The 13,728-nt window shown below is 36.0% G+C and overlaps 1 protein-coding gene across 2 annotated transcripts; it reads right to left on the reverse strand.

The window, feature by feature from the left end:
• Positions 1-11,642: 11,642 nt before the first annotated feature.
• twist1b (twist family bHLH transcription factor 1b) lies at positions 11,643-13,210 on the reverse strand. Of its 2 annotated transcripts, none has more exons than XM_067393169.1 (2): positions 12,734-13,210; positions 11,643-12,102 (listed from the first exon to the last, which is right to left on the reverse strand). In XM_067393169.1, the coding sequence occupies exons 1-2, from the start codon at positions 13,093-13,095 to the stop codon at positions 12,099-12,101; spliced, it is 366 nt and encodes a 121-aa protein (XP_067249270.1). In that variant the 5' UTR covers positions 13,096-13,210; the 3' UTR covers positions 11,643-12,098. The 2 variants fall into 2 exon arrangements, with proteins under 2 accessions (XP_067249270.1, XP_067249264.1); XM_067393163.1 differs by having other exon boundaries at positions 12,549-13,210.
• Between the last annotated feature and the right edge of the window lie 518 nt (positions 13,211-13,728).

Here is a 13,728-nt window from a genome sequence, read left to right on the forward strand (position 1 = left end):
TAGATATCTGAGTGATACAACTGTCCTGATATCAGAATGAAAATAGCCTCTTAAATTTGTAAAAATGAAAATAAAAACTTAAGTTTTAAGTAAACAAAAAATTTTGGAGGGCATAAAGTGAAAAATATTAGGGTAATACAACTGTCTTGATGTCAGAAAAAAAAAATAAAAAAATCCAGAAAACCTTCAGTAGTTTGTCTCAATCCTTTATTTCTTTGAAACTGTGTTCTAATATTTGAAAAATGTTTATTTTGTAGTCCAACCAAAGAAAAAACAAAGGAAATGACATCATATAGAGGACTCCTGCAGAACCTCACAACTGTGTGTCAAGGTTAGAAAGGTTCTTGAAATAATAAGATAATTTGATTAGATTAAAGATTATTCTTTTTATGACAAAAAAAAGTTTAGTTCCAGATCACAAAATGTCATGTGGTGTGACTCCCCTAAAACTTAAAGGGGACTTATAATGTTATTTTCACAAGATAAGTCTCTGGTGTCCCCAGAATGTATCTGTGAAGTTTCAGCTCAAAATACCCCACAGATCATTTATTATAGATTGTCAAATTTGCTCCATTTAACACGCCTTTTTTGTGCGTGTCCCTTTAAATGCAAATGAGCTGCTGCTCCCGGCCCCATTTCCAGAAGCGGGCGGAGCTTTAACAGCTTGTGCTTTGGTTGCTCAACAACAACAAAGCTGGAGAATCTCACGCAGCCAAAATGACGATTGTCAGTAGCGGTGTTCAGCCTTACATTGTTCAAACCAGAGTCGGACACTGATGGAGAGACTCAGGAAGAAGTTACAACTTATAGAATGCATCTGGATGTTTCTGAATGGTTAGTGGGTAAATTTATGTAGTTGTTGTGGAGTTGGTTCAACTCATCGACTAGCATGTACCGTCATGTTAATCTTGTGTAAATCCAGCATAACTGACCTTCGTTTGTGATGCAGTCCGACGTAAAATGACGGCATGGTAACAACACTCTACTACAACAACTCTTTTTCTCTCTCTCTAAAGCAGCCCAACATGGCCTCACCCCCTTTGTTGCGTGTTCTTGGGGGCAGGGTTTATGTAAATTTTAGGGTTAGTGATGTTACTATCCCGGGAAGAAGCTTGTTGTAGTCCCTACCAACCATTTGTTGTAGTCCTTAAACAGAAAATTCTTTAAAAGAAAATATCTCCCTTTGCATTGAACTTTAAGCATCAACAGCAACATTACACACTAACTAAAGTTAAAAAAGTGAAATCATAATCAACCACCCCTTTAATGATATTTCTGAATGAATAAAACTTTTTACCTTGATAATATATTTGAAAATAATGATTAAGATGAGTTCTTGAAAATGGTATAAAATCGTACTCAATAAGCACCTGATTGTGTGATCGCTTTGGTACATATTTATCTTACCATCATATCTGCAAAATAATTGCTATAATAGCACATGCAAGAATCCCCAACATGCAATATTTGTATTGTTTTCTGAAATCAGTCCTTTCTCCATATATATGTCCTGTCTAAGCTCATGATTTAAATATAACTCTTTAATCAATCCCTGTAAACATCATGCAGCTTTACAATGTTAGCGAAACTGCAAGGAAGGAGGATGGAATGACGTTTTGGAATGGAGTTTTCCTTCAAGGCTGGTAGTTTGCACTCATCCACAGCCCATGAAGAGTTAATGTGGTGTGTCGCAGGGAAAAGGCAGTAATTATTGTCCCATGCCACTGCGCAGTTCACAACGCTCCACACTTTTCGTGAATGTCCACATTCTTTGGGCAGGCTAATCAACACGATCAATGGTGCCAGACAGTTGAGCTTTAAAACAGCGTTACGTTCTGCCATGCCTCTTCTACCTAGTTTCCCCACAGTTTCAGTCTTATCAGACATGTGGTATGTGCAGTCGGAAAATAGTGATGCCAGTGGGCAGATTTAACATGTTGATTTCAGGCAGAAAGTCCTAATGGGCTGCTGTTGACCTAATGGGCCTGCTTTGTTCTCAATGAGTTATGCAATTCTCACAATTTTCGAAGATTTATCACGTGTTGACAACACGATGATCAACAAGCTTTCATCACTGTACATTCACAGACTGTAGTTTGAGTTTTAATGTGTATGCATTTAAATATGCAAGCCAGGATATGATAAATACTGAAACAGTTTAAAGGAATCATTTGGGTTTAATATAAGCTAAGCTCAAATGGCAGAATGTATGACATAATGTTGAAATAGTTTCAACTCGTCCCTTGTTTTCTTTAAAGAAATAAAAAGAGGCAAAAATCAAGATCACAGAGAGGCACTTACAGGAGAAGTAATTGGAGTCATACTTTGGAGGATTTAAAAGCAGAAAATTGATGTTGATATTTTTATAAAGCACTTAGACTAATTATTCTATTAAAACTTGTGCATTTTTGAGCTGTAAAATTGTTCCCATGATTTTTATGGTTATTTTATGCATGGCAACATAAGATATACACAACTCTTGAAAACATTGTCACAAATTGAACTTAACTTGTACTGAATCCGAAATATTCCTTTAAGGTCTAAATGAGTATTTCCTGCCTGTAGAAATGTCACTCCGCACACTTCAAGCTGTGAGAAAGAGTCAAAGGAGCAACCCCAGGGTTGACCAAACATAAGGCAGGCTGACCAGATCCCAACAGCGTATGCGTAACACAAAACCTGCGAGCATGCTGTGGGATGCTTTGAACTTGATTTAGTACCCGGGTCACAAGCGACTTGGTTTGCCTCTCTGCAGGTTGGAGCCAGTTCCCCGGGGACAGCAATCCCTTACACACAGATAAGGCAGAGCTTGCTGTCATCCTCCATGTTACGACAAAGAGACTTGAGATTAACTAACAAGCTGCCCTGCAGAGATCACTCAGACATAAAGCACATAGAAATATTATTAGTCCAGTTAAGGATGGCTTTACTAGCAGTCTATACCGTATGTAATAAAAATCAGACTTTCAACATTACCAAAATTCATTACACGCAGTCAAAATTCCGATCTCTCTGCGGGATTTTTGGGAAACTACATCAAAGATCTGTTGGGAATAAGAAACAGGAACCACCTTGTACACATATCACATCAAAACTCCCTGATCTATGAGATTCGTCACATTTATATTAGATTTTATTTTTTTTAGATATTTAATATAATAGGCCTAATAGTGAACAATATATTGTAGTGTGTTCACATACAAAGATACAAGATCCAGATACAAACCTACACACAGAATTTTTGTTCAGTACTGAACAGATGTGCTCTGATTATATTCTGAAAACATTTTTTAACCCTTTTACTACTGAAAATTCATAAGGGGCAATAACAATATAGGGGATACAGGACTAGTTGCTCAGGGAAGATCAATAAATACATTATAAGGTTTTGTCAAAAGTAACTACTGAAACTAAGTTTATTTTTCATAAATGCCAGAACAAGATGTCACATTTTTATTTGAGATAGATGTCAGAGGCATTTTACTTTGTAATGCTATACAGTTATTAAGCTGTTTAATGGCTGTTAGTGGCAACTTAGTGTGACAATAAGGCTCGCTATTATGTGCTAGTGTGTGTGTGTGTGTGTGTGTGTGTGTGTGTGTGTGTGTGTGTGTGTGTGTGTGTGTGTGTGTGTGTGTGTGTGTGTGTGTGTGTGTGTGTGTGTGTGTGTGTGTGTGTGTGTGTGTGTGTGTGTGTGTGTGTGTGTGTGTGTGTGTGTGTAAGACTTTAAAAAATAAGCTTAGCCTAAAATATATTCACTGGAATAAAAGCATTACATCTACCCCCCAATCTTATTTATTTTGAATGTTAATACTTTATGTATTGCATCTCAAATTATGGATTTATGTTAGCTGGACTGAAATGTGACACCTTTAACTATGAATTATAATAAGTCATCCTGCTGGGAAATGAACTGAAAATTGCATCATATTGAGTCATCTTCATCAGAACCGATGATGTCGGTCAAAAGACCTGCTGAGCCACAGCATCAGGAACTCTTTGTTAAGTTTTTTAAATACATTTCTAAATGTGTTAATATGTATATCATATATATATATAATACATAAAACAATACAGCCATCACTTTTTAATGTGATATTTCATTTTTATTAGCATCTGACATTTGTAGAGATAGTATCAAAAATTTGGAAACATTACTTTTTTTTGACAAGAAGTCTCTAAAGCTCACCAAGGATGCATTTATTGTCAAAAACACAGTAAAAAATTGTGAAATATTATTACAATTTATTTTTTTTCTATTTTAATACATTTAAAAATGTAATTTATTCCTGTGATAGCAAAGCTGAATTTTCACCATCATTACTCCAGTCTTCAGTGTCACATGATCCTTCAGAAATCATTCTATGATGATTTGTTGCTAAAGAATACTTTTTTTGTTATTATCACTTAACATTTTTGTGGAAACAATGATACCATTAAAACATTTGTGCTGAGAGAAATTAATACTTTTATTTAGCAAGGATGCATTAAATTGATCAAATGTGACAGTAAAGACATTCATGATGTTCCAAAAGATTTCTATATAATAAACGGTTTAATAAATAAATTTAATAAATGCAAATAAATGCTGTTCATTGAAGAACCCTGAAAACCATTTCCACAAAAATATTAAGCAGAACAACTGTTTTTAACATTGATAATAACAAGAAATGTTACCTGAGCATCAAATAGGCATATTAGAATGATTTCTGAAGGATCATGTGACACTGAAGACTGGAGTAATGATGCTGAAAATTCAGCTTTGCATCACAGGAATAAATTACATTTTAAAATATATTCAAATATTGAAAATTCTAGCTATCTAATTACAAAATAAAAGCATGAAATGTGAAATTATTAGCATTGTTTGCCAAAACATGCTTAGGATGTAGAGGTTAAATGATAATGACCCTCCTGTTTTAACCTCGAGGCTGTTTTTTGCCTTGTTAGCCCCAGTTACGCTTCCTGACATGCAGAGGAAGGAAAAGGGGAATCATTGTAATGCCTAAGAAACAACACATCACTTATCTTCCTCATATAGTGGTGAAAATAGGCCTGTGTTTCAGTGCTCCGGTGGGCTCCAGGTTAATGACTCTATGCAGCTTAGTAGCTGTTCAGGAGCCGACCCCATAGGAGGGAGAGTGGGGGGTGTCATTAGGGTGATTGCCCCTGGGCCAGAGAAAGTGACGTAGGCCATTTGACTGGTAAGAGCATCAGTCACACATTGTCTCTGAAAGATTCCTTAGTACTGAACATTTCAAGGCAAGCTTAAATACCATGAGATGGAGAACTTTAATAATGAGCCAATCATAACATACCTAAGGGTTCACTTTTTGCTCCAGTAAATGATTCTGGAAAAGTGCATTAATTTGACATCTGTGGATATTAACAAAGTGCTCTGTAGAAGCTTTAAGATGTCTGAAAGGACTTATGTTTAGACTTGTGTTTATTTAACAGGGCTGTCAGAAAGTTGGCTATTGTAATGAATCAGTCTCCTTCATGGAAGCTGACATTCGGTTCTCTTTTCTTTTGCCTGACAATGGCGTTATTTTGTGCAAGAGCTGCAAGTTGTATTATGAATTTAGCAGTATTTTCACTATAGTCCTCTAGACATATTCCTGCTAGAGATGCACCTATACGAAATTTCTCCACCGATACCGATAGCCGATTATTGAGTGATATCTGCTGATACCGATAACAATAACGATAGTTTGGGGGTTCTGCCTTTGTACCTTCTTTTAAATTAATGATAATTTCATTATAATTAATAATATATCATTACATTTTTAATTATTTTTTGAAAGAAATTCTCTCTATTTCATCTAATTGTTTCAGAATAACTGGTAATAAACAAACACATTACTATTAATATTTATTAATATTAACACATCAACTAAATTCTGAAGAATATTTAATATGAATATTTCTTAACTTTCTGAATGTTATTAATTCAAATAAATACAACCACCTAGGACACCCTAACAGCCACCTAGCAACCACCCAGAACACCTCAGCAACTGCCTAGAAACAACCTAACAACCGAGTGCCGAGTTTTGCCACTGCAAGCACCACTCACATTTTCTTCAGGAAATGTACATTCTAGTTACTATTAATATTGAACATCAAACTGGTTTCTTAGCATTTTTTATTTTACACAAAGTCCAAATTCAGTGCATTTTCCTGCCCTCTTTTGATTGACAGGATATATCGGCTCTGACTTTCGGCTGTTTTTAAACAAAAATTTGCTTTTATCGGCCGACACCTACTTATACTTATATTGGCTGATCTATCAACCCGATCTCACGGCAATTAGTACATATTTTACAAGGTGGCTAATTCATATGAATTCGTACGACCTCACTCTTATGAATTCGTATGTTTTTTGCTAAATACGTATTTTACATGTTGCCAAATTTGTATGAATTTGCACGAATTAACTACCCCTAACCCCACCCATAAACCTACCCATCACTGGAGTTTATACAAATCGTATGAAGTCATACGAGTGAGGTCGTACGAATTCGTATGAATTAGCCACCTCGTAAAATACGTACTTATTGGTCGTGAGATAGCATTGGAAATATTGTGCATCTCTAATTCCTTCATAACAGAACACAAATGGGGTGCGAAAGAGAAGATGGTGTTAAGTGATACAATATGAGCCACTTAATAAATTTTTAGAATCTGATTACTTTGTTTAGGGGAAATAATTTATTTACCATGAACAAATCTAAAGTACAAATTCACTGAAATACTGTACCAAAAGCTAAGTAACAATAATGCTACAAATAAATGGATAATACACTGATGTTATTAAAGGTGTAATTCCCCCCAAAATAAAAATTCTGTCATCATTTACTCACCCTCATGCCGTTCCTTTCTACTGCAGAACATAAATGAAGATATTTTGACAAATGTTTCAGCTGATTTTGTCCATACAATGAAAGTCAGTGGGGTCCAAAAGTCAGTCAAATGAAATCTTAGAACTTGTTTGATGTTATTGGTTTGATGTAACTGATATTTAAATATGTTGCCATATTTGATTTGGGCTCTGTATACAGAATGTTTTTAACCTCATTGACACTGTATGGACAAAAACAGCTGAGACATAACAAAATATCTTCTTTTGTGTTTTGGAAAGACACAAGGTTAAGTAAATGTTCATTTTTGGGAAAACTATTGCTTAATTCATTGAAATAAATCTACTAGGTAAATACATATAATTATAGGATTATGTTAAATTATTGTAGCTTAAATTTATATTTTAGGTCCCAGTCATACTAGATGGCTTCCAGCCTTCAAGGATGTATTTCTTAAGCTCGTTTACGAATCAAATGTTTCGTATTCTTTTTCGGCTGAGCATCCAGTAAACATCACTAAACATTAACAGGAAAGTTTGAAAGCGGCACAAAAACTGCTTTAACTTCCACGTTCTGTTTATCCGTCCTACAAAAGACAAGTCTATTTATGGACAAGCAGATTGCACAAATAAACAGTTCTCCAGATATGAAAACTCTGCCTTTATTATCCATGAAACACCACAATGGATTTGTGTACTTCTCGTGCAGTGTTCTGATTGCCTGTTTATTTTCACAGCAGCCCTCCTCAGCCAGTGGATGCTGGGCCAACCACCACGAGGTGCCAAGTCTCTCCAGCCATTTCCTGTGTGTGACATCATTGTGTATCCCCTAGCGGCAGCATGATGCGTGTCTTGTCTGCTCCCTGGGTGGCGTGTGCTAAGCATTCTGTAAACATGGGGGTTCAGCGCTCTCTTTGTTGAATGAGTTTGAAAGGGGACTTTTGATGCTCTGTCACTCTTAATGCAACACTTGCAGCGCTAGGCCAAATACAACCAAACTGTAATTTAACTACACTCAGGCTGCAGCAGTTGATCTTTTCTCATTCCCAAAAAGCTAAAGCATGACAGTTTTCTCAGTGATAGTGATATTCTCAAGGGCAGGAAAGAAGAGTCATTTTTCTTTCCTGATTTCAGCTGCACTATTTAGTTGGATTTTGAAATGAAAAGACCCTCAATGTGCCTTGCCCTCCTATATGAAATCACATAAAATTAAAGAACATTAGTGACAATTCGTTTATCATTTGTGAGCACATTCATTTTATATATATATATATATATATATATATATATATATATATATATATATATATATATACACACACACACACACACAGTGAAATATATTTTTTTTACCGTTTAATCACTGTTCATATGGATAACCAAACCTTGAACTACCATGAATTGTGAATTTTACATTTTTGGTAAATTATAAAATTGATTCAAGTAAGGTTTGCTTCTAGGTATTTTACAGAAGTAAACAGCATTTTTTTTACCCATCTTACAGCAGATTATATCTAAAAGTTCACATTTTTGGATTAAATAATCCTGACAACCACCATAAAATTTGACTGTTTTATATTTATGTTTTGCTCTTAAATTATTATAATAGTAGCCTATTATCGAAATTGAATTGTGCGACTATCTTAACTCACTTTACTCAGACAAGAAAATCCGATGTTAAGGGGTTTTTAAGGTGTAGGCCTACAGTATATGTTTTATATAACCCTAACTCTATTGACCTGAGCATAATTGTAACCCTGCACCATCTCCAGATTATTACATGTCAGTGTTACGTTCAATAATGTCCCTCTGTCTAAAGAGCCCAAGCCTTTAATGTAGAAACTGCAGCATGTCAGATGACAAATGTTTTTCAAAAATACTTTTATTTATTTACGAGCACAAATGTAATAATCACAAATGTTTAAACTCTTATAAAACAAATAAAAATATGGACGTTCAAAAGTGATTATTAATAGTGCTGACTGGCAGGTGTTATAGCATGAAACTTACAATTCAAAACATAAAAGTTTAAAATCGTACATATAAAAATATAAAATGAGTTTCAATACAGAAAATCAAGGGAAAGAATCTTATATTTGGAAAGGAATAATAAAAACATATGTTGCTGCAGTGCCCACTTCCGCATGCACACAGTCTCTTTATTTACCCTACAAAAGGTCGACTTTAATGAAAGATGAAGTAGGCCTATTATCGGCGCATCCGGTAAACATTAATTCGTGGCTTCAGTTTTCGAAAGATTTTTGCTTGTGATTTCAAAATGATTACAGCTACTTCAGCAAGTTGCACCTGTTTCCAGGAGCAGAAGATCTGCTTGTCGTTTTAGTGGAAAAGTATTTTCCTTCATAAAGTGAACTGCCAGCAGTTGTTGAGCTGTAGCCTTAGCGAGCCAGCTGTGTAAATGAACAAGTGCTCGCTTTTACTTCCATCCTCACTTATTTTATTTAATTTTTTATTTTATTATTATTATTTTTATTTATTTTTTTTTACCCTACATAAAGGTTCGTTTCGCTTGTAAAAATACTTTTATTTTGATCAATACATTTTCGACAAAGAAACACTTTTTAATATAGATCACAGATTTGAAGAATTCTGCACCCCACGAAAAGGTTTTTAGAAGAACTTGGGTTTGTGTAGCCTATAAGATTTGAAATTACATATTTATAAATTACCTAATGGACCATGTTTGATATTTAAAATAATAGGCTAGTAAAAATAATACAGCATTATATTGGTCTGATATTTAGACAAGTTTAGGAAAGCTGATCAAACGGGGTTAACACTGACAAAGATCATTATCGGTCCATAATAAAAGTAATCTGTGATTAAATGTGACACCACATTTCACTTATCTGAGCAGTTAATTGTAAAAGTCTTAATGTACCATTTATAAATATATTCCTATTTCTGGCGTTCTACACAAGTAGGCCAAAAACTCATTCCGGGTTCGACCGAACGTAAAATCAAACAAAAGTCAAACATATGCGCAATGATGTTGGATAAGCAGCACCATCATGTACAGTACCTGTTAGAACAGCAATTCTACACGGGTTTCGTTATTTGGGAAACTCCCACGCGCGGTCTTCTCGACATTGGATCCCAGGGGCCGTGATTTAGAGCAAAAATATGAAATCACCGTATAGACTTTGAATCTCCGAGGACAACCAGCGTCACTCCACGCGCTCTATTCCTTCAAGAAAAGCCAATGCTTTGTTTCTAAGATTTTCAGTATAGTCTATTTAAAGGCGGACCTCAAAATCTGAACATCTGTTCAATTCACGTGACTCTAAAATGCTAACATCTGTTCAAAATAAGTTTCATTCGTGTGCCTCTAACATCCATCTGCCAAATGCCTTACAAGTGGAAATGAACTCAAACTTTGTTCCAGTTTTCTCCTGAAGTTCACTGCGGGATAATCTTTATGACGTTTAAGTAAAAATGAGAAATGTAGTGCATTTGAACGAAATAGGCTATTAGAGTTGTCTACAATAAATTATTAGTAGAAAAAAAAAAACATGTAATTTGTTTGTATGTCTCTCAAGGGGGTTTTATTTAGGTTAACATTACAGTTGCTCAGCATATAGGCCAGCTTCATCCACCCCACCTTCTTATGTCCTGCTGAAGGCAGCTTAAATTTCATAGACATCTGGGAATTCCACACATGCCTCAAAATCCAATTACACACCTTCAAACGTGCACGTGCTTTTATTTCAAATATTCCATCTTTCCAAAATACTTTCCCAGACTTCATATAAAACCAAAGGCAACTATATGATTTAACGCAAAAATCACACCACGGACGTAACGAAAAATATCCCGCAGGCCACAGCGAGACAAAATGCATTTTAAGCTTTATTCATTTAAGTAACACTTTTATAAATTGCAATGCTCTTTTTTTCCCGCCAAATGAATGAAACTGGACAATAACATAACAACACACAACAGACAAAACTAATGAGTAGCTTTCTTTTTTTCCTGCACACAGTATTTTTGGAGCGGCCTCTGGCTATACATCCATTTCAATCCCTCGGGATTTGACCCTATGACGCACGTGCGTATTTGTGAAAATGAAACCGACGATATTTATTGCAACTGTAAAAAAAGACTTTTCAATTTTAGCGGTAGGCCTACATGCCATGAATCCAAACCTGTTCTCTTGTCCTCCTCGCTTTCCCCCTCCTTCTCCCTTTTGTCTTCTTTCAGATGACCTGACAGTACAAATTGTTAAACCTCCATAACTCATAAAGTTTAGATGAATGTCAGCCAAAAACCAAGTCATACAAGCCAGAATTAGTCAGACCTACGAGAATAAAACTCAATTCCACTGCAGTCTTATATATTCGTTAAAGACTGTTCCAAAAAAAAAAAAAAAAAAAAAAAAAAGATGTAAAAGCAGATGTATTTTCGTGTGATGATGCACAATTTTCACTTACTCTTCATGTTGCATGTTGTATTGTATGAGTTAGCCTACAGTATAATAATGTATTGATAAAAATTGGGACAGTTTTTTTTTTTTTTTTTTAGACTAAAGGTACAAAATAATACCAAATTTTTATTGAACGTATTTTGTCTCTGGTTTGCTTTTCATGTCAGTCAGCACCTCGTGCAATTATTTGTAGATACACTCATTTGTCATAATAAGACTAAAGGAATGGTAATAACATAGGTAATAACATGGTAATAACAATTCCACGATTGAATTGAATGAATTCTTATACTAACGTGAAATATTTCTTAAAAGTTCTTCCTCTTTATTGCAGAAATACACATTTATTTACAAAAGTAACAAAAAATAAGAATGCATTTCGACACAGGATACATTTGCCTTCATTTCAAAAAGTGTGTCATCAATAAATAAATAGAATTGTACTAAAACTTTGTATTTTGCACAGGATTCGAACTAGAGGCTTCATTCCCCATCTTCTCATCGACAGTCCTTGTGATGCAATTTCACTTTCTCCAAGAAAGCTATGCACAGCTCAATCTTCAAAAAACTAAAAATAAAAAACATGCATATGCACACATTTCCAACATTCGTCGTCAATAATAACACTCGCGAGGAAGTCCATATGCAGCGCACGCGCAACAAATCGCTGTCCGTGGCCTTCTCTCGATAATAGCCATGACCTCTGTTGGAACATATGCCGTTTTCCCCAAGATTATGAAGGAATCTAGCACTGTGTCGGCGCATTGGTCCTCGTGTTTTCCAAGTTCGTGGCTTTCACCTGCGAATAATAGCATGATTTAGGGGGGATAATATTTGCTATAGGCAAAACATAATTTACAGAGACCCCTTGTTCTACGAAAAATCTAATCGATTGTGGAAATTATGTGCTACAATAGCCCGTACTGGTAGTAAACAAATTCAGTTACATTAGCCTACATGATGCAATAGCTGTTTAGCAACTTTTTTTTTTCTTTTTTTGTTTTAGAGGTAAGCTATATTTTGACCTATCTTTATTTTTTATTTGCGCTATTACTATCTCTAAATAGAGAGAAAGATCGTCAAAATAAAGCTATACTGCTAGTAAACAAATCCAGCCGATCTGAATTACATGCAACAGTTGTTGGCTTTACAACCCTTGCCTAAACGTGTAGAATGTAGTAAAGGTTTTTGAGAATTGTTAACAATACTACATTAATAAAGGCTAGGGATATTGTGAAAGCGTACCATCTGAAAACAAAAGCAAAAAAAAATTCCCTGCACACTAGTGAGATGCAGACATGGACCAAGCGCCCTCCATCCTCCAAACCGAGAACGCGTAGCTCAAGCGCTCGTGAGCAACATAACTACAACTTGCCATCTTGGAGTCCAGCTCGTCACTCTGTAGAACCTGACAGAGAAAATCGATGTACCTGGCGGCGAGTTTCAGCGTCTGTATTTTGCTCAGTTTATCGGATGGTAAAGTTGGGATGATTTTGCGCAAAGCCGCAAACGCTTCGTTGAGCGACTGCGTCCTCTGTCGCTCGCGCACGTTCGCCATCACGCGCTGTGTCTGCAGCTCCTCAAAAGACTGAGGGCTGTTGCTGCTGTTGCTAGACTTTTTCCCCCTTTTCCCAAGGGTCGAGCTGTCGGAATCCTCCCCGTTTTTCCTGCTCGACCGTCTTTTTCTCCCGCTTCTCTTCGGTGGCCTGTCGGGCTCTCCGTCGCTGTTGCTGAGGCTGTCCGCTGGAGACACGGGTGAGCTGGAGGAGTCTCGCGCGGGCTCTTCGGGCATCTCGCTCAAGTCTGCTGAAAGCGCGTGCGAATAGCCTACAGACGTTATTCCCTCATGAGGGTGAAATACAATTCCAAGCGTACGTTTCTTATTCTGGAGGAAATAACTAGGTATCCAGGATTCCAAGCAACTTTGAGTTAGGTTGAAACGAAAAAGTTGGGGAGTTCTTATAGTCTGGTAAAGTGTTTGTAAGAAGAGAGATGATTGGCCAAGAAGGCTTAAGACGTGAGAAGGAGGGTGGGGGGAACTTTTCTTTTAAACTCAAGATATTTTCCTTGTCAAGTCTGACAGTTCTTTCGGTGAATAGAAAAAGAAGGGAAAAAAACAACATAGCGATTGCATGCTCAACTAACTGAAATGATTCGTTGTGCTTTGATTTGATTTGAAAACAATGCACCGTCAGTACATTTTTAAATCAACTCGCTATTTCCTGTGGAATTATAACCTACACTTAATTTGGTCTTTCATCACAGGAAAATATTTTATTTGAACCCAAATCACAACAACTACGACAACATTTAGTTTCTGAGAAAAAAAAAGGTCCAGTGAATCAACTCATGTCAACCATTTTCAATAACACAAATCTGAAGGAACATGTTTTTTCATGAGGTGACACGCATTAGACAAATGTGT

Source organism: Chanodichthys erythropterus, chromosome 2 (genome assembly GCF_024489055.1).
Source record: "Chanodichthys erythropterus isolate Z2021 chromosome 2, ASM2448905v1, whole genome shotgun sequence".
Lineage (NCBI taxonomy): Eukaryota > Metazoa > Chordata > Actinopteri > Cypriniformes > Xenocyprididae > Chanodichthys > Chanodichthys erythropterus.